This window comes from Euprymna scolopes, chromosome 24 (assembly GCF_053919585.1).
Source record: "Euprymna scolopes isolate OS-2025 chromosome 24, ASM5391958v1, whole genome shotgun sequence".
In the NCBI taxonomy this organism is placed as follows: Eukaryota; Metazoa; Mollusca; class Cephalopoda; order Sepiida; family Sepiolidae; genus Euprymna; species Euprymna scolopes.
In genome coordinates this window covers 2,076,255-2,095,576 of record NC_136505.1, presented here as the reverse complement: position 1 = coordinate 2,095,576, position 19,322 = coordinate 2,076,255, and the positions used below count along the sequence as shown (strand labels likewise).

The 19,322-nt window shown below is 34.2% G+C and overlaps 1 protein-coding gene across 3 annotated transcripts in view; it reads right to left on the bottom strand.

Moving 5' to 3' along the window:
* The window catches only part of LOC145246568 (uncharacterized), an 896,698-nt gene that overhangs the window by 293,188 nt on the left and 584,188 nt on the right, over positions 1-19,322 (bottom strand). For all 3 annotated transcript variants that reach the window (XM_080108171.1, XM_080108172.1, XM_080108173.1), the window contains one exon: positions 5,730-7,454. In XM_080108171.1, the coding sequence (XP_079964297.1) occupies positions 5,730-7,454 (1,725 nt within the window). The remainder of the gene's footprint in view (positions 1-5,729; positions 7,455-19,322) is intronic.

Sequence of the window (19,322 nt, the reverse complement as noted above, 5' to 3'; positions counted from 1 at the left end):
TCTTGTATATGTCAAGAATGTGTGTTTCGAATTATTTCAATAATTGTTGTTGTAAACTAATTGTTTTAATTTAAAGGAAGGAGAAAGAGTTGTTTTTTTAAATTAAAAATTGACCTAAACAGATATTTATTATCTCAAAGGGAATTTTATAATTTACAATAAATAACGTTTGCATATATTCGGAGTCTACGTTGTATTCAGAGTAAAGCAAAGATGCAGTCAGGGAGAGATAGATGTCTGTTCTGGCTGATTGTCGGAGATTCATTCTTATCGTTTCTTTTGTTCTTTCAAAATAGAATTATCAGTCGTGATGGTAGAGGAGAGGAAGGCTCTGATGATGATAATGATGAGCACTAGGAACAATACCGAGAATCTTCGAAAGAATTGGAAACTGGGGGGGGCTGAAAAGATAAAACGGATAAGAATAATGAAAACTGGTGAAATCGTAAGAAAAACTCTTGAATGCTGAGACTAATATACGAGATGCCAATGATAATATTATTATTATTATTAATAATAATAATAATAATAATAATAATAATAATAATAATAATAATAATAATAATAATAATAATAATAATAATAATAATACAAACCGGTAGCAGTACTTGAAAACAGGAATCATAAAATCCTATGGGACATGGACGTTCAGACGTATAAAATGATCAAAGCAAGGAGACCGGATATTATAATAGTTAACAAGAAGGAAAATGCCGCTAAATCGTAGATTTCGCTGTCCCAATAGACCATAGTATAAACTTCAAGGAGACGGAGAAGGGAAGTAAATGTACGAAATTGACTGAAAGGGATATGGGACACGGGGAAAGTCAAGATAACACAGATAATTGTAGGAGCACTTGGAACAATACTGAAAATCTTCGAAAAAAGAATGGAGAAATTGGGAAAAGGGGGAAGAGTGCTGAAAAGATACAACGGATATGATGATATAATGAAAACGGATGAAATTTTACGGAAATTTGGAATGTTGAGACTAATATACGAGATGCCAACTCTGGCCGGGCAATTGGAAACTGAAACAGAAGCAAAGAAAGAAAAGATACCAGAACCTCACACACAACCAAGAACATTGAAACCGCAAAATTATAAGTTAACTACCCCCACCTCATACACATGATTGTAATATCGGTGTCGAATAGTACTACACCAAATAGTATATAAAGATCGAGAAGGATGAAAAACCCGAGGAGAGAAAACACTAACCAGACCTCCACTAGATGAGTGTGAAGAGGGTTGAGATTTTTGATAGGCTTATTGCTACTTAAATTCCATTGATTACAAATGGCCATTGTCAGCGAGAAGTCAGTAGCAAGTTGTGATTATGCAAATTCATTTTCAAAGTTATAGAAAGAGGTGGGGAGTACTGGAAATCTGGGGAGACCTATTGTCACTCAGTTGTTGTGAGTGGGCAATCGCTTCTAACGACTTTTGTGAAAACTCCTAGTGAGTACAAATAATCTCCACTTTGTGTGTGTTAAGGTTTCTTCCTCATAGGTTCCTTTGCCATTTTTTTTTTTGACAAATTTCACACAAAGGTAATTTATATGTATGGCAGTGTTCTTAGATATGTTTTGTGAAAAAATCCATCCGATAGGTATCGAAAATCGAAAAATCCGATCTTAAAAATAGTCTTTATTTCTTACAGATAAAAAAGAATTTTTATAGGGTAATATTTTACATTACACCGGCGGAATCTTGATCGGTGTAACGTAAAATATTCCCTTGTAAAATTTCTTTTTATTTATTAGAGAAGGAAAATAATGTTTATATCAGCAAACCAAATATCAGCTGACGTGATATTGTAAACAAACACAGATGGACTTTGATGAACGACATTATCATTATTATTTTTTGTATTTTGTTTTTATTTGCGAATTAGTGCACCGAGCAAATTATCCTTCGTAATATCTAATGTTCAATAAACGATTGAGTCTATAATGATACATACGGAATCTGCATGAATTGAAATATCATGCTTACGCGTATTGTATGACCGATCAACGCCAGGCGTCCAACTAGTAAAATCTAATATGAAAAGAATATTGGTTTCAATGAGCTTGAAGACCATTGTTTAATTGTCAACAAACTCATATCGAAACCTCAACAATTGATCCCCCAAATACGGTGAAGATTATGGGTAAATTGAGTAATCCTGAAAAAGAAACGGTGTCCTCCCTACATCTCGGTTTAATAATTAACGGACAGGGAGTCATGAAATTACCCCCGACTACAGTCGACGACCTATATTTTTTTTTTTTTTTTTAGATTAAAAATGGCATGTGTGTTACTAAAACAATAATGATATGGGGGGGGTGATATCAGCTGGGACTGAAATCTGAAATATCAATATTTCTTTAATGCAAAATAATACATGAGCAACCTTGTTAGTATTTCTCGGTAAGGGTGCATCAGGCGTTCAGCCATGAAATAATCTATTTTCAAGGGAGAAAGGTTAAACCTGGGAGGATAGACCTCATAGAACTACCCAGAACTACTTTAGCTTGACAGAGCAGGGCCAGCAGAACCACAGAATTTGTTCTATGATAATAAAAAAGAAATCTAAATGAATTAAAATATTATATTAATGCGTATTTTATAATTTTTATAATATTTTATAATTTTTAATATTTTATAATTTTTTTAAATATTTTATAATTTTTTAATATTTTATAATTTTTAATATTTTATAATTTTTTAATATTTTATAATTTTTTATACTTTATACTTTTTTAATATTTTATAATTTTTTTAATATTTTATAATTTTTTAATATTTTATATTTTTTAATATTTTATATTTTTTAATATTTTATATTTTTTAATATTTTATATTTTTTAATATTTTATATTTTTTAATATTTTATAATTTTTTTTAATATTTTATAATTTTCTAATATTTTATAATTTTTTAATATTTTATAATTTTTTAATATTTTATAATTTTTTTAATATTTTATAATTTTTTAATATTTTATAATTTTTTAATATTTTATAATTTTTTAATATTTTATAATTTTTTTAATATTTTATAATTTTTTTACTATTTTATAATTTTTTAATATTTTATAATTTTTTTAATATTTTATAATTTTTTAATATTTTATATCTTTTTAATATTTTTTAATTTCTAAATATTTTATATTTTTTAATATTTTATAATTTTTTTATATTTAATAATTTTTTTAATATTTTATAATTTTTTTAATATTTTATAATTTTTTAATATTTTATAATTTTTTTAATATTTTATAATTTTTAAATATTTTATCATTTTTTTAATATTTTATAATTTTTTAATATTTTATAATTTTTTAATATTTTATAATTTTTTAATATTTTATATTTTTTAATATATTATAATTTTTTTAATATTTTATAATTTTTTTAATATTTTATAATTTTTTAATATTTTATAATTTTTTTAATATTTTATAATTTTTTTAATATTTTATAATTTTTAATATTTTATAATTTTTTAATATTTTATAATTTTTGATATTTTATACTTTTTTAATATTTTATAATTTTTTAATATTTTATAATTTTTTAATATTTTATAATTTTTTAATATTTTATAATTTTTAATATTTTATAATTTTTTAATATTTTATAATTTTTTAATATCTTATAATTTTTTACAATTATATTTAGGATTTACGGAGATTGTACTAAGACTTGATTCTCCACACATTTTTTACGGTGTTGTAGTGATTGTCTGGGACATATCCTTGATTCGTATCAATGTATCTAATTACGAATTCTCATAATTCATATATATAAAGTTGTCTTTGCTATATATAGATTTCGTTTATTTTTAATCTAATTTAAAATAATACATCATTTAAGACGTCAATATACGTCATCAAATCAAGGCACACAAAATGCTCCTTTACACATTTATCTATGAAAAGATAGGATAACACTGAATGTATGAGTAAAGATGCCGTCATTTTTATGGTTGTAAATTAGAAACAACTAAAAGTAAATGGGTATAAGACGGTTAAGTTTAATAAAAAATAATAATTGCGTAATCGTTTTTCCATCGCAAATTTTTATTTACGCTTTATGGCCCTAAAATATGTGAATTGGAACAAAAATAGGGTGGAGGAGAAATAAAAAATGTATAGCAATATAACTTTGCTTCAGCATTGTCTATTAGCTAAAGACATGTTATAGTAAATGATAGACTTACACATTACATATTACATATTACACATTACACATTACATATTACACATTACACATTACATATTACATATTACATATTACACATTACATATTACACATTACATATTACACATTGCATATTACATATTACACATTACATATTACATATTACACATTACATATTACATATTACATATTACACATTACATATTACATATTACATACGAGGTGCCTTCAATAATTTTCCAGACTTTTTTATACGGGCATTTAAACTTGTCTTAGACTCTTGAAAATTTAGTATATAATTGCTATACATCATATGAGATGACTGACAGATTTTTGTGATTCCAGGTTCAAATGAACAGTTACAGGAGGAATTGGAATACAAACTACTAAAGCCTGATTGTCACAGCTGGGGAATTTTAAAAATGCAATCTGGACGTGTGGACCCTTTAGAAGAACGATATGCAATAAAATTCTGTTTTAAACTTGAAAAATGCCACGGAAACGTATGGAATGCTCCAAACTGCTTTTGGACCATCTTGCATGAATCAAGCATTAGTTTTTTAGTGGCATCAGAGATTCAAGGAAAGAAGGGATTCTGTGAAGGATGATGAGAGGTGTAGGAGGAGTAAGGAAGTTAGGACATCAGAGTTGATTGACCAAATAAAGAATTTTATGGATAAGGACCGTCGTGTGTCTATAGCAGCAATAAGTGCACGGTTTGATGTTAGTGTGAGACGAGTACACACACAATTATTCGCGAGGAACTGAAGATGCGGAAGATTTACACGAAGTTTGTCACAATGGTGCTCAGAGAAGATCAGAAGAAAAAAACATTTTCATGAAAGCAGATCAATTCAGATCCCGCAGTTCTTGATGCTCTTGTGACCTGCGATGAAAGCTGGATTTACTGCTATGGGCCAGAGACCAAGGGACATAATTCGCAGTGGAATCATGCTAGCTCTCTCAGACCCAAGACGCCCGACATAGCAAATCCACCCATAAACTTATGATTATCCCTTTTTTGATAGCACGGGTATGATCTACATGCATTGTTCTCACTGGACAGATGGTCAGCAAGAAATTCTATGCTTGAGTTTTAAGGGAGTTCGGAAGAGACCAGCACTCTTCAACTCGGGGCAGTGGCATTCCCACCAGGACAATGCACCAGTTCACAACTATCCTTGGCAAGAACTATTTGACCAATGTGATCATCAAGACAGTTCCTCACCTTCCCTATAGTTCAAAACTTATTCCCTGTAATTTTTGTTATTTTTGTAAACTCATGGAAAACCTTAGAGGCTGTCGTTATAGAACAATTGAGGAGATGAAAGAGGCTGTGACGAGTGTCATTGACACGCTCACACAAGAGAATTGGGGTCTTCCAGAAGTTGTTGAACCAGTAAAACAAATGCATTGCAGCCGGAGAAGATTACTCCAAAAGGAACTAGAGTTTCATGCGTATGATATCAATAAAAATGCACAGACGGAAAAAGTCTGGAAACTTACTTAATGCACATCGTAAATTGAAATTGTACTTACGTTTTGTACATTTGTTGCCATCATTTGTAGCTTGAAATCCTGACCGACAAACGCAAACCCCATTTGAACAGTTTGTGTGATGCACTGAGTCACTGCAATCCGTGTCTACTGTGCAGTTGTCGCCGACTCGAATTTGAATACATTTTGTTTTGTTTGAAACCGGTTTGAAGCCACTGTTGCAGAGACAAACTCCAGACGTGCAATTGCTATTAGCAACAGATGCTGAACAGTCACGGTTTATAGTACAGGTGCGATCGTCAATGCGACGCGCCGTACATGTAGAATTATCCTCAGATACCTGGTAACCAATATCACATCTGCAGAAATCCTGATGGCATTCCGAATTAGGAACAGCTAGGCGGCAATCCTTTGGGCGTTGACAAGGGTCGTATATTTTTCTTAATCGACATTGCGTTTTCGTAAGGTGAGGCATGCGACCCGCTTTACATTGACAGACGCCCTTGATACACTCGCTATTCATGACGGCATCATTACAGTCGATATCTGTTTCGCATGAGTCGCCTATGATTCGTAAAATGCAATCTGTTTTGTTATCAGACGTGCGGTAACCAGAGAGGCACTTGCAAACAAGCTTAACGCAATCACTATGCGCAACGGCATCCGCGCAATCTGAAGTCTGGAGGCATGATTCTCCCACTTTCCTCAGTAAACAAAGAGAAAGATCGTCACCTGCCCGGAACCCCGAGAGACACACACATGTATTTGATTTACATGTACTGTTGGTAACTGCGTCAGTGCAATCTGTGTCAACAACGCAATTAGTGTCCCCAAGTTTTCTTCTTCGGCATTGCCTCAGGTCATCTGATGGGTGGTATCCGGATATACATAGGCACTGTCCACCGGAACATTCGCTATGCTGCACGGCGTCGCTACAATGGCGATTGACTGCGCACGTCCAATCATGAATCTTTCGCCGATTGCATTGTGTGCCTGATTTTACAGGTTGATATCCACTTTTGCAGGCGCACATTCTACTGTCGCACCAGCTGTCCGCTATCGAATCTGAACAGTCAACGTCGACCGCACAACTGTCGCCGACCGCGCGTTTGCGACAGCGTCGTCTCTTGTCGACAACCCGGAAACCAGATTTGCACAGACACGTGCCCTCGACACAGATACTGCCGTTGACGGCGTCAGAGCAATCGGTCTCTAACTGACAAGTTGCATCACCGATGCGACGTTTCTTACAAACGCTGCCAGACTCCTCGGCGTTGTAACCTGAGTCACAAGCACATACTCCGGAAGAGCAGTTACTATATTCGACTGCCGCGTTACAATCGTCGTCATTTAAACAGACAGCGCCAATGTACAGCTTTTCGCACTGTAAGAGATTTACGGAAACTTTATAACCAATGATGCACGCGCATTTCCCGTCCAGACAATAAGAGTTCGGTACAGAGTCCGTGCAATAATTGTTGTTATTACAAAGGTCTGTGATTGTAACGGGACGGCAGTTCGTACGTTCGGTGTTGTGTGTGTGGCCAGGCAGACAACCGCAGCGTAAGTGATAACAGCGACTTTGGTTCACTCGGCCACATTCCTCATTTTTCTGGCAGAGATCTCCGATTTTGCGGGGTATGCACTTATCACCGTCGCGAGACGAATAGTGTGTCGGAACACAGTGGCATTTTCCAAGATGACACCAACTTTGGTCGAGTGATTCCTTGCAATCAGCATCTGCTGAACATCGTGAACCAATTTTACCTGAAACGAAAATAAATAAAAGAAATTAATTTAATTTTGAAACATTAATCAAATTAATTAAATTGAAGTATATGGTTTTTATTTTGTATTTTTGTGTGATGTCAGCATTGCTAGATTCTGATTCAGAGTGTTAGCTTGGTGGGCCAGTTCAGCGCAGATATTTTGAAAGGTAAACAAATATAAGAAGACATTGCGTCGATGAGTTCTTTGATTTGTGGACAAGTAGATGTTTGTTTAGGTTTGACGAGTCTGCGTTCAAGAACTTTGAAGGGTTTTGAATTTACATTTAGTGACGTTTTTGTCACGAGCAGAGCGTGTCCTTGTGTGGTATTTCCCGGCGATCGCGCGGATATTCTAACCTATTATATGTAATTAAAATTTTACATTCAACTTCCAGTTTCATTTGTGCTACATCTGAAGAAAAGAATACAAAAGTTACATTTCGTGCTTTGCATATCTATATAAATAAAACAGTATATGTATGTGTGTCTGTCCGTCTGTGTGTAAATATTTAACCGAAACAATCTTAAACTTCTGGTTGCATAACACTTAAATTTACAGGGAATAGTAATCATACACCAGGCATTGCTTATAATGAGTAAAATCTTTGTTGGGGTGGATGAATAACGCGTACAGACATAAATCGGCATGTTGAAATAGAAAATACTCCTTTCAACTTGCCGATATATTTGAATTATTTTCTGCGCATGTCCAAATTCAATTCATTTCTTCAAGTTTTTTATAATAATTTATTCTTACCTATCTCCCGATAGCTACATCAGTAAAGAACGCATATGGAGCGCTAAGTGTCTTGGTTTCGATTCTAGCTGATGGCCCCAAGTTTCTAATAAAAATCTTGTGAAATAACTACTATATATTAAGTACAATACAATATTTAATAGAGGATTGGCTCTGTAATAATGAACACGTAATCTACACGAATTAAAATATATTTAAGCCAATTATTACTTGCTAGTACCAAATAACACATAGAAATTTTTTTTAAACCACGCATTCAAATGTTGTCTTCAAAATATCTGACAAATCTGATCTAGAAATGTAATCGACACTTTTACTATGATCTGAGGTTATTGTTTTCCAGGGGTTAAGCAACCAATGAAGTGTAACGAGGTTAATACAAGAGTGCTCAATACCGAAGTAGAGCAGGGCATACTCTTTATTTGTTTTTACATAAGCAGTAATATATTGCTACACAGTTATAAGCATGTTTAGGTACTAGTAACTAGAACCTCTTCAGGCGATACAGCTTATACGGAAGAAAAGTTTGCAATGAAAATATCAAGTTTTTCCAGTCACAAGGAGTTAATATCAGGAGGTTCCGTCAAATGTTGTGAAAAACTAGATTTGGTTGTATGTAAATAAGACGCAATTGTGGGAACGGGTGGAGGTGTTTAAGACTCGAGATAGAGGTAATAGAAGACCAGAATGAATAATATTCGTATGCCTGTGTGATAGCTTCCCTAAATCTTAAGCACACTGGTGTGTATATGTTCAATCAGTAGGGGAATGTGAATTTGGAAGACCTGATATTTTCATTGCAAATTTATCTTCCGTTAGAGCTGTATCGCCTACAGAGGGCTGTAGTTACTTGTAACTAGCTAACCGAAACACGCTCATGACTGTATAGCAATATATCACTGCTTCTGTAAAAACAAATAACGAGTATATGAATGTATGTATACATAAACGGAAGTATTTGTGCTTATTTTTCGATTCTCGAAACAATTATTTTTAGTTAAATATCATTGTCATTTTGTTAAAAACTTAATTTATATTAATGATAAAGTGTTGAATACTTATTGCTTTCAAACAAATAGTAACATTAAAATTCATGCATCAAAAAAGTGTAATTTTACATTTTAAGAAAATATATACAAATATTAAGTGGTTCTTGGAGATAATCAGACCCCCCACATACACAAGAATAATAAGTATAGAGTTAGACATTCTAAAAGATCGAAATTGATAATTGTACCAGAAAAAAAATTATAACAGAATCGGCAAAATTTTGCTACTCTCCTATCACTAATATATATATATATATATATATATATATATATATATATATATATATATATATATATATATATAGGGTGCGTCTGGTATTTGAGAACATCACTTATTTAATCTCTTTTATCTATTATTTAATCTTTTACTTTGTTTCTTTAAGAAAATTAATTATGGCAGATATTAATCTAACTCAGGAAATGAAAAGACATGCTGTAATAGTTGCAATAAAGGCAGTACACAGTGATTGGCAAATTGCACAATTTCTAAAAGTTGTCCAATCGTTTGTCTTTAAAGTTACAAAGAATTAGAGGACAAGAATGGCCCGATTTCTCCAGTTGCTAAACGCAAAAAGCATCAACAACGCTCTGACAACATAAGAACACCTGAATTTGTCCAAAGAGTTCAGAACATCATTGATGAGAGCCCTCAAAAGTCAATGAGGTCAATTGCAAAAGATTCTGATGTCTCAGAAGCCACAATTCGTAAGACTTGACATGGAAATCTTCGATTCAAGTCGTATGTGATGAAGAGAGGTCAGTTTATCTCCGAGACCACCAGGGAAAATCGGTTGGTAAGATCCAAGAGGCTTCTAAGACAAACTGAAACATCCTGCTGAGAAATACATTCTTTGTTTTTTATTTCAGACAAAAAAAATTTTGACCAAGACCAAAAGGTAAACCGAAGAAATGACAAATGGCTATGTGCTGACCCTTCTGAAGTTCAAAGAGTCATGCACACAAAATTTCCAGCAACTGCTATGGTTTTGGGGGTGGTTAGCAATGAGGTGCATGTGGTGCCACCACATTTCGTTCCACAGGGACTAAAAATCAATTCTGCTGCTTACATTGAAGTTCTGAGTACTGCTGTGAAGACTTCGATTGATAGAGTAAGAAATGGAAGGCCCTACATCTTTCAACAACACTCTGTGCCGGCACATAAGGCTCAGAAGACACAATAATGGTTAGCAGAGAATATCGACGAGGACCATCTTAAATGTGCTTGTCTACGGTTTAGGTCTCGAATAGAAGCTGTAATTGATGCTGAGGGCGACTTTTTTTAATAAAGTTAAAAAATAATATATATATATATATATATATATATATATATATATGAGTAAAAATAAAATAAAAATACAAGCGAAGGTTGACGTTATTTTATTTGAGAAGGAAAACCGAGAATGAATAAATAAAAATCAACGTTTCGTCTTTATTTCAGAGGACATCATCAGGATTTCGTTGGAAAAATGTAGAAGAAAAACGATTACAGACCACATGCGAGTGAAAAAAGAAAAAAAAATCCTAAAGTCCTTCCCATTCTAGGCTGAAATGCGCATTTATAGTTTTCGGCCCAGAATGGGAAGGACTTTAGGATATTTTTTTTCCTTTTTCACCCGCATGTGGTCTGTGATCGTTTTCTTCTACATTTTTCCTACGAAATCCTGATGATGTCCACTGAAATAGGGACAAAACGTCGATTACTATTTTATTAATTCTCGGTTTTCCTTCTTAAATAACACACACACACACACACACACACACACACACACACACATATATATATATATATATATATATATATATATATATATATATATATATATAAAGTGAGAGAGGTGGAGGGAGAGAGAAAGATATATAGAGAAAGAGTAGTTGTTGGAAGATATAAACATGAAATTTCAATCCATTCAATAGTACATAATCTAAAGCAGATAAAGCGATATATATATATATTTATAAATATATAAATATATATACATATGTGCGTGTATATATATACGTGTGTGTGTGGCTGTGTGTGTGTTTGTGTGTGTACTTATACATATATACACATATATATAATGCGGAACAACATGAAACAACAGAAGTACAAGAATAGAAAATAGAGATTATTATAAAAATTACAATTAAGAAAAGTAATATTGAATATATATATATACATATATATATATACATATATATATATATATATATATATATATATATATATATATATAGTTCATATATATATATATATATGCATTATAAAAGTAAGGGAAGGGGGAAAGGATAGTTGATTTACGTGATATTTAATGTTCTCGTTTACTGTTAAATAATTGGCTCACTAAGTCGACTGTTAAATATATTTCATGATGCTTCTGTCCTTCTTCGGCGATGCGCAACCACGTAGAAAATGACAGCGGAAGTAACCGATAAACGCGCTGAAAAAATTTCTTCGTGAGGCAGAAAGTTTTCAATTCTCGTTTTCTACAAAAAACATATTTACCCAATCACCCCCACGTACAAACGTTATACGCGGTTGTTATTTTTTGTTGTTATTTTTGTTGTTGTTATTTTTTGTTATTATTTTTGTTGTTGTTATTTTTTGTTGTTATTTTTGTTGTTGTTATTTTTTTGTTATTTTTTTGTTACTTTTTGTTGTTATTTTTTTTGTTATTTTTTGTTATTTTTTGTCGTTATATTTTGTCGTTATTTTTTGTTGTTATTTTTTGTTATTTTTTGTCGTTATTTTTTCTTGTTATTGTTTGTTATTTTTTTGTTGTTTGTTGTTGTTTTTTGCTGTTATTTTTTATGTAAGCAAAACAGCTACAAAGAAACAGAAATGGAATTCCACAAAGTGAATCGATTCAATCGACGCATTTCGTGCTGTGAAGTTCGTGGTACATTTGACTGTGGCAGGAATTCGAACATGATATTATGAAGCATTGTGTGACAGACTAACGAACATCTAATGTAAAAATTTAAACATTCTACGCGGAAGAATAACTGTCACACAAGACGCATCTCAAGTAATATGTGTCCTATAAATATGAACATTATATTTCAGACTAAAAGATGTGGCCGGCGTTGTTTGGCATTAAACGTAAAAAATAACTAAGAAAAACGGAAAGAAACTGAGGCAGACGCATGCGAGTATTTTTTCTAAACAGTTCACTTCTTTTAAGCAAAAAAAATACTCGAGCTGGGATTGAAACAAAAACATAAAAACAGTGAGTCAAGTATGATAACCATTATGCCAGTTTGACACGTATAAAAATGTTTTATACCTACTTATTCTTAACATAAAGAATCTGTCGTGTGAACTATTCACCCATGTGCACTCGTGAAAAGGTTGACAAACAGATATAAATCTGACGACTTCACATACCAATCTTTTCATTTCGATCTATTAGTAGTGCTTTTTATGGATGAAAACCGATTAAAAAGTTTTCGCATTCCTGAATACCCTTACACCAAATTTCAAGTCTGTAGATCAAAAATTCGTTGAGTATATAGGTTGAGAGTTGTCCTTAGACACACAAATTCTCATTTTATAGATATACTAGAAAATGTACTTGGCGTTGCCCGGTATTAAAAAATGAAATAAAAAAACGAAAGGAAAAAAACATCGAGACATGTACATACAAGCATCATGTTTTTTTCTAAACTGTTCACTTCTTGTAAGTATAAAAATACTCGAGTTGAGATCAAAATCAAAACCTAAAGACAGTGAGTCAAGTGCGATAACCATTAGACCAGCTTGTCACGTTCTTTAAAACCATTTTCAAACTATGAATCATTTGTCAAATAGATTTTTTTTAAAATCTGATGACACCCCTCTCCAACTAGCAATTTTTCAATTTTGACCCAATTATCAACCTTTTTTTTTCCGGATAAAATGTTATTTCAAATTTAACATGACAAACCTCTCGGTGTTGGAAACTCGAATAAAGTTGGGTGGACATATCTAAATTGTGAAGCGTGTTTTGCATGAAATTTCTATTTAAAATCGATTCATGACCGACTAACAGACGAGAAAAACCTCCGATAAAGTTGACGAAACGCATCTAAAAAAGAAGAAAAAGAAAAAAGGAAAAAATCCTCTCGGCATCTGCAATCTCGTTTGTCTCTTGCTGTTATAGCTTCAAGTGAGCTAACACGGATGTTTAAGGTTTCGGTGGGCGTCATACTGTTTTTCTATTCAATCTAGTGAAGCTCTTCACACAACTGTTCATATTTTATTCATATCACGACTTCCGCGTATTTTGGAGACGTTCACCTTTCTCACAGAAAAACTTCATGCATTTAAGAAATGTATTATCAGACAAGTTGGAGATAAGTTGGAACAGATACATTGAGGGCATTGCCAAGGCTGCTGCAAAGAAGGTAGGCTCTCTCTACCATGCTAGAAAAATACTCACACCTGAGAGTATCCTGTGCCTGTATGAGGGCACGATTCGCCAATGTATGGAGTATTGTTGCCATATTTGGCCGATGCATCTGCTACTTGTCTCTTCCTCCTGAACAGAGTTCAAAAGAGAGTCGTCAATCTGATAGGCCCTGAACTGTCATCTAAGCTTCAACCTCTGTCCCATCGACGAAATGTTTTATCTCTCTTCCTGTTTTACAAGTATTTTAATGGTAGGTGCCTCGACTAACTACAAGCCCTTCTGCCTCCGCGACGTAAACACTCCCGACAAACCCGACAAGCAGCGAAATCCCACCCCTGGTCTGTAGAGATCTCTAGATGTAAGAACACCTTCTATTCTAATAGTCCCCCCCAGAACGGCTAGACTTTGGAATTTCTTTCCAGGCTCCTGCTTCCCCTCCTGGCTTGCAGGAAGTCAAGTGTAATGTTAACAAACATCTTGGTGTTCAATTCCCTACATAGTATCCCTGCGTCTTATGTTCCTGATAGTAGCCTCCTTCATCAAAATGTAATAAAAAAAAATTATTAAAAGTTAAAAATGTTGGATAAAAGAATATAATTGTTTGTCCGTAAATATGTTATACGTTCGGAATTTGGAATGGGTTAGTAGAACAATAAAACATTTCATTATTTTATTTTTTATTTTAGTTTATTTATTCATTTTATTTATTTATTTATTTTTCAATGGAGAGTAGATAATGCATGTGGATGTGTTATCGGCAGCTCTGGTAGTACTTTGTAAAGAGTAGCCTGAGATGTCGGAAAATTTCTATTTCTATGTCTATCCTTGTGGTCATGTCACTAGTAAGGGTGCTGGAGGTAAACGTTTCATCTGGGCTGACGTTACCCGCCTGACAGTCAGGGACCCGAACCTTGGATTAACCACTAAGGAGGCTGTCCTATCAGCAGGTGCAAAGTACCGGGGCTGCTGTATTGCCATTTGGTGAATGGATTCTGGACCATACAGTAGTTTCTGTTAGGGCCTCTCGATGCCATAATAGTGGGTAATTGTTACGACTTTACCTTATCATGTGCCACAAAAAAAATCCTTGTCTTTTTCTCTCTTATTTTCCCTCTCTGTCCTGCTCCAACCAAGTCTACCGATCTGCCCCACAAACCCCAAAACCTCAATCACGACAAATCTTCAAAAAAGAAACACGAATAAACCTAGAACCCCATCCACCAACGTAGACCCCTACTACCAGGTCTCCTTCACCAACATCAGTGAAACTGGCATAGGGCCAACCACTTCTCTAGACGAATTCATAATTAAAGGTTACTCCAACTTAACATCTAAATCTGACCCCCAAGATCACCATGGGTATGGAATATGTGCCTACATCAAAGATGGCTTTCCATGTGGTAGAGATATCTCCAGAGAAGACCCTAATTTACCTTATATGTGCTTTCGGGTTGCACTAGCTTACACCACTGCATTTATATTTGCCCTCTATCGCCCCCACAAAGGGGAGTTACTATCTTTAAGAGCATATCTGAGAAAATTGACCACATCCTGTTTGCTCATCTTTCGGCTAACATTCACATTTGCGGTGACTTCAATGTCCATAATGTGGAATGGCTGACCCATTCAAATAAAATCGATAACGAGGGAGGTTTTGTCACGATTTTGCCATTGCCTATGACCTCACTCGGATTGTTCACGAACCCACCCGTGTGCCCGATACACCCGGTCAATATGCAAGCCTTCTAGACCTTTTCCTCACAACTTCCCCTGAGCTGTGTTCATGTTCCGTTCTATCTACTCTGGGATTCTCTGACCACTCTGTTGTAGCAGTTAAGATAAAAATGAAATGTAATAAGTCTTCAGACGTACGTCTCCACCGTACTATATATCGATACTCTATGGCTGACTGGGATAGCTTCCATACATTCATATCTGACCTACCTCTGCATTCCATATTTAAATAGGATGTGTCCTCTATAGTATCAGACCTGACCGAATCGTTAATAACAGGCATTAACCGATTCATACCATCTAAAAAATTCCAACAAAAACCTAACAGCCAGCCATTGTTCTCCCCTGAATGTGCTGCTGCCATCGCGCGCAGAAATCATTTTTTCCATAGCTACCAACGTAATAGATGTACTGAGACTAAAGCTGCTTTCAGGACTGCCAGCAACCACTGTAAAAGAGTAATAAAGCATGCAAGAGAGCTATATACTCAGTCGGTTAAATCCAAAGTAGCTGAGCAGCGGTTTGGTTCCCACCAGTTCTGGCAAATGGCAAACAGGATCTTGAACAGAAGTGTGCGTTCTATCCCAACTATCATCAATGGCCCTGAGGTCATCTCGTCAGCATCAGACAAGGCCAGACTATTTGCCAAGAACTTTGCAGCTAATTCTACCCCATGCGACAATGACCATCAACTCCCTGTATGTCCTCCTATAACAGACAACACGCTATACAACATACAAATATATGTGCGTGAGGTCGCCAAGCTAACCAAGAACCTTGATTCCAGTAAAGCAACTGGCCCTGACGGCATTCCAGTTATAGTGCTGAAAAAGCTCCAACCAGAACTTGCCCCTATACTTACCAAACTGTTTTAGCGTTACCTTAAGGAGAAGTGCTTTCTGATAGCCTGGAAAACCTCATCAGTATGCCCTGTATTTAAGAATTCAGGTGAAAAGTCATCTCCCTCTCAGTACAGACCAATAAGTCTCTTGTGTGTCATGAGTAAGTTGTTGGAATCCATATTAAATAAAGAAGTAGTCAACTACCTCAACAGAAACAACCTTCTTAGTGGCATGCAATATGGTTTCCGCTCTGCAAGATCTACAGCAAATGTTCTAACGGTTATATCCCACAGGATTAGTGAACTCTTGACAAAGGCTTCCTTTCCAGGGCAATTGCTCTTGACATATCAAAGGCCTTCGATAAGGTATGGCATAAAGGCCTACTTCACAAGATTTCCAGCTACGGTATTACTGGAAATGTTTTCTCAATCATTAAATCATTTCTCTCTGATAGGTTCATAAGAGTAGTGGTTGATGGGCAATCAGAGGCCCACAGTATTAATGCTGGAGTCCCTCAGGGGTCCATCCTGGGTCCAAATCTCTTCCTGATCTACATCAATGATCTCCAAAAACACATAATTAAATCATTCGTTGACATTTATGCTGATGACACGACCATCTATGGCAACACATCAAAGGCTGTAAATGACAAAGTTCTCTCTAGTGCTCTCTCCTCTGATCTTGAGCACGTGGTACAATGGGGGAAGAGGTGACTGGTTACTTTTAATGCATCCAAAACCAAGCTTCTATCTTTACATAATCAACGCTCTGATCCCCATCTGGCATCAATTGAAATGGATGGCCCTCGTCTTGGGGAGGCTCTATGTTTTGACAAGCTTCTGGGTTTGACCTTTACTCCTGATCTGAAATGGAACACGTACATCAAATCTGTTGCCAAGGACGCTGGGAAAATGGTAGGATCTTTCTACCTATCCAGAAGATATCCCACTACTGATGCAATTCTCTATCTGTATAAAAGCCAACTACGTCCAAGGATGGAGTACTGCTGCCACATCTGGGCAGGGGCTGCTAAAAACAGCCTATCCTGCCTTGACAGAGTACAAAATAGACTTCGTGGTTTAGTGGGGGATGCCCTTTTCTCTTCCCTTCAACCTCTCTCCCACAGAAGAGACGTTGCAAGCCTGTCTTTGTTTTATCGCTATTTCCATGGCAGGTCCTCGTCAGAACTCCAATCCCTCGTCCCCCATCGCCAATCGTTCACGAGAAACACCTGTCTGGCTGAAACTACTGTCAATAATTTTCCCCACTCTTTATCTGTGCCTTAATCCAAACGTAAATTCCATGAGCAAAGCTTCTTTCTTAGAACTGCACGCCAGTGGAACTCTCTGCTGCTTGCCTGTTTCCCACCTGACTACAACTTGGACGTCTTCAAGTCCAATATAAACAAACTCCTGACAAACCGCCCCCTTAAGTAAGATACTCTATCAAAACCCCCAATACTAATGATTATTACAATACTATCTCATTGATTACTGTACACGCAATAACCCTTATCCCTGAGTGGCCTTCGGGCCTTGATAAATGGTGACCACCCTGTAAAATAAAGAAACAGAAATGCGGCCTTGGCTAGTAGAGTGTTAAAACACTCAAACAAAATCGGTTTTAAAAATAACAGCTCGAAAACGTGATTTAAAAGTCACATGTTAAAAGATGTAAGTTGGATTACGTTTCGTCCCTTTTATTGATAAGGAAATGTTTGTTGATAGAATGTTATATGTCCTGTTGAACAGTATCAATGTAATGTATATTTGTAAACAGTTATACACACGGCTACGAGGAACATTATGAAACACTAGACGACAAGAAGAAACTCATTATATACCCACTTTTATTATACACTCATACTTATTATATACACGGACATAAATATACAGACCCGCTACGTAACAGTTATAACATTTTTGACACCCGATCAGTTTTTCTATATTTATTTATTTGTTTTTTATTATATAAATATTACATGATTGTTATTATTTTCTTTCTCGACATTATAATAATTTTTAATTTTATATTATCATTATTCCCTTATTATTTATATTTTATTATATTTATTTTTTATTCTGACTATATATCCCAATGTTCATAATTATTGTTTCCTTTGATTAAACATTCTCTCTAATACATTTAGTGATATATTACATGTAATGGAGACACATGCTTATATGGTTTATATTAACCAGTGTAAATAGGTACGTTATAAGATATAAATTATCACTTAGTATATTTTTATTTATGTATAATTCTTTTATTGGTCCATATTTTTATTATTATAATTACAATATTTATATTTGTCGTTGTGTAAACAGTAATTAATGATCTCATTTCGCTTATTTATAATATTTCCTCTACATGTTGTTATCTCCTCACATTCGGCTATGTATAAATTGTATTTTATGTTTATTCAACAAATACGTAATAATATTAGAAATTCTATGACATAGTTATTGCATTTTATTTTGAGTTCTTTAATAAAAGCTTCCAATTTGTAGTAAATTCGTCAATCTTTAATATCTCCCACATATTTATTGAATCTAGATTTTACCCATAGCCATTGAACATATATATCCAATTGTTTCTCCCCTTTTAGACATTTTATAAGTGGCTCGCCAACGACATAAAGTTATGCAGGAAGTAGATCGATCAATACATTTATGCACTCTACTTTCCGTCAACAATTCACTATTTAATAAGCATTTTACATTCTATGTACAGTTATATTTCATATCTTATTTGATTCTGAGTATGTCTACTTCATCTTTCCTATTATCATCATCTCGGTTGTTGTTTTTTTTGTGTGTAAAATGTTTTATCGTATTAGTTCTTGTTGCATCATAGTCTATATTATTATAAAACTCAGATCAAAACTTTCAATTTTAAAAAAAATCGTCTGCTTACTTATTTAATGGCCGCCCTGTCTTAAGTCCGATATTAAAAGCAAGTGTTGCTATTCAAAGCATACACAAGGTCAGCAATATATTTGGATTTAGCTTATTTTAACAGGTTTTCCTTACAAGTAGATCAAATCTACCCCTGTTTAGTTAAAATAACTGATTTATTTTTTTTTTTTTAATTACATTTTCACCCCAAACAAGG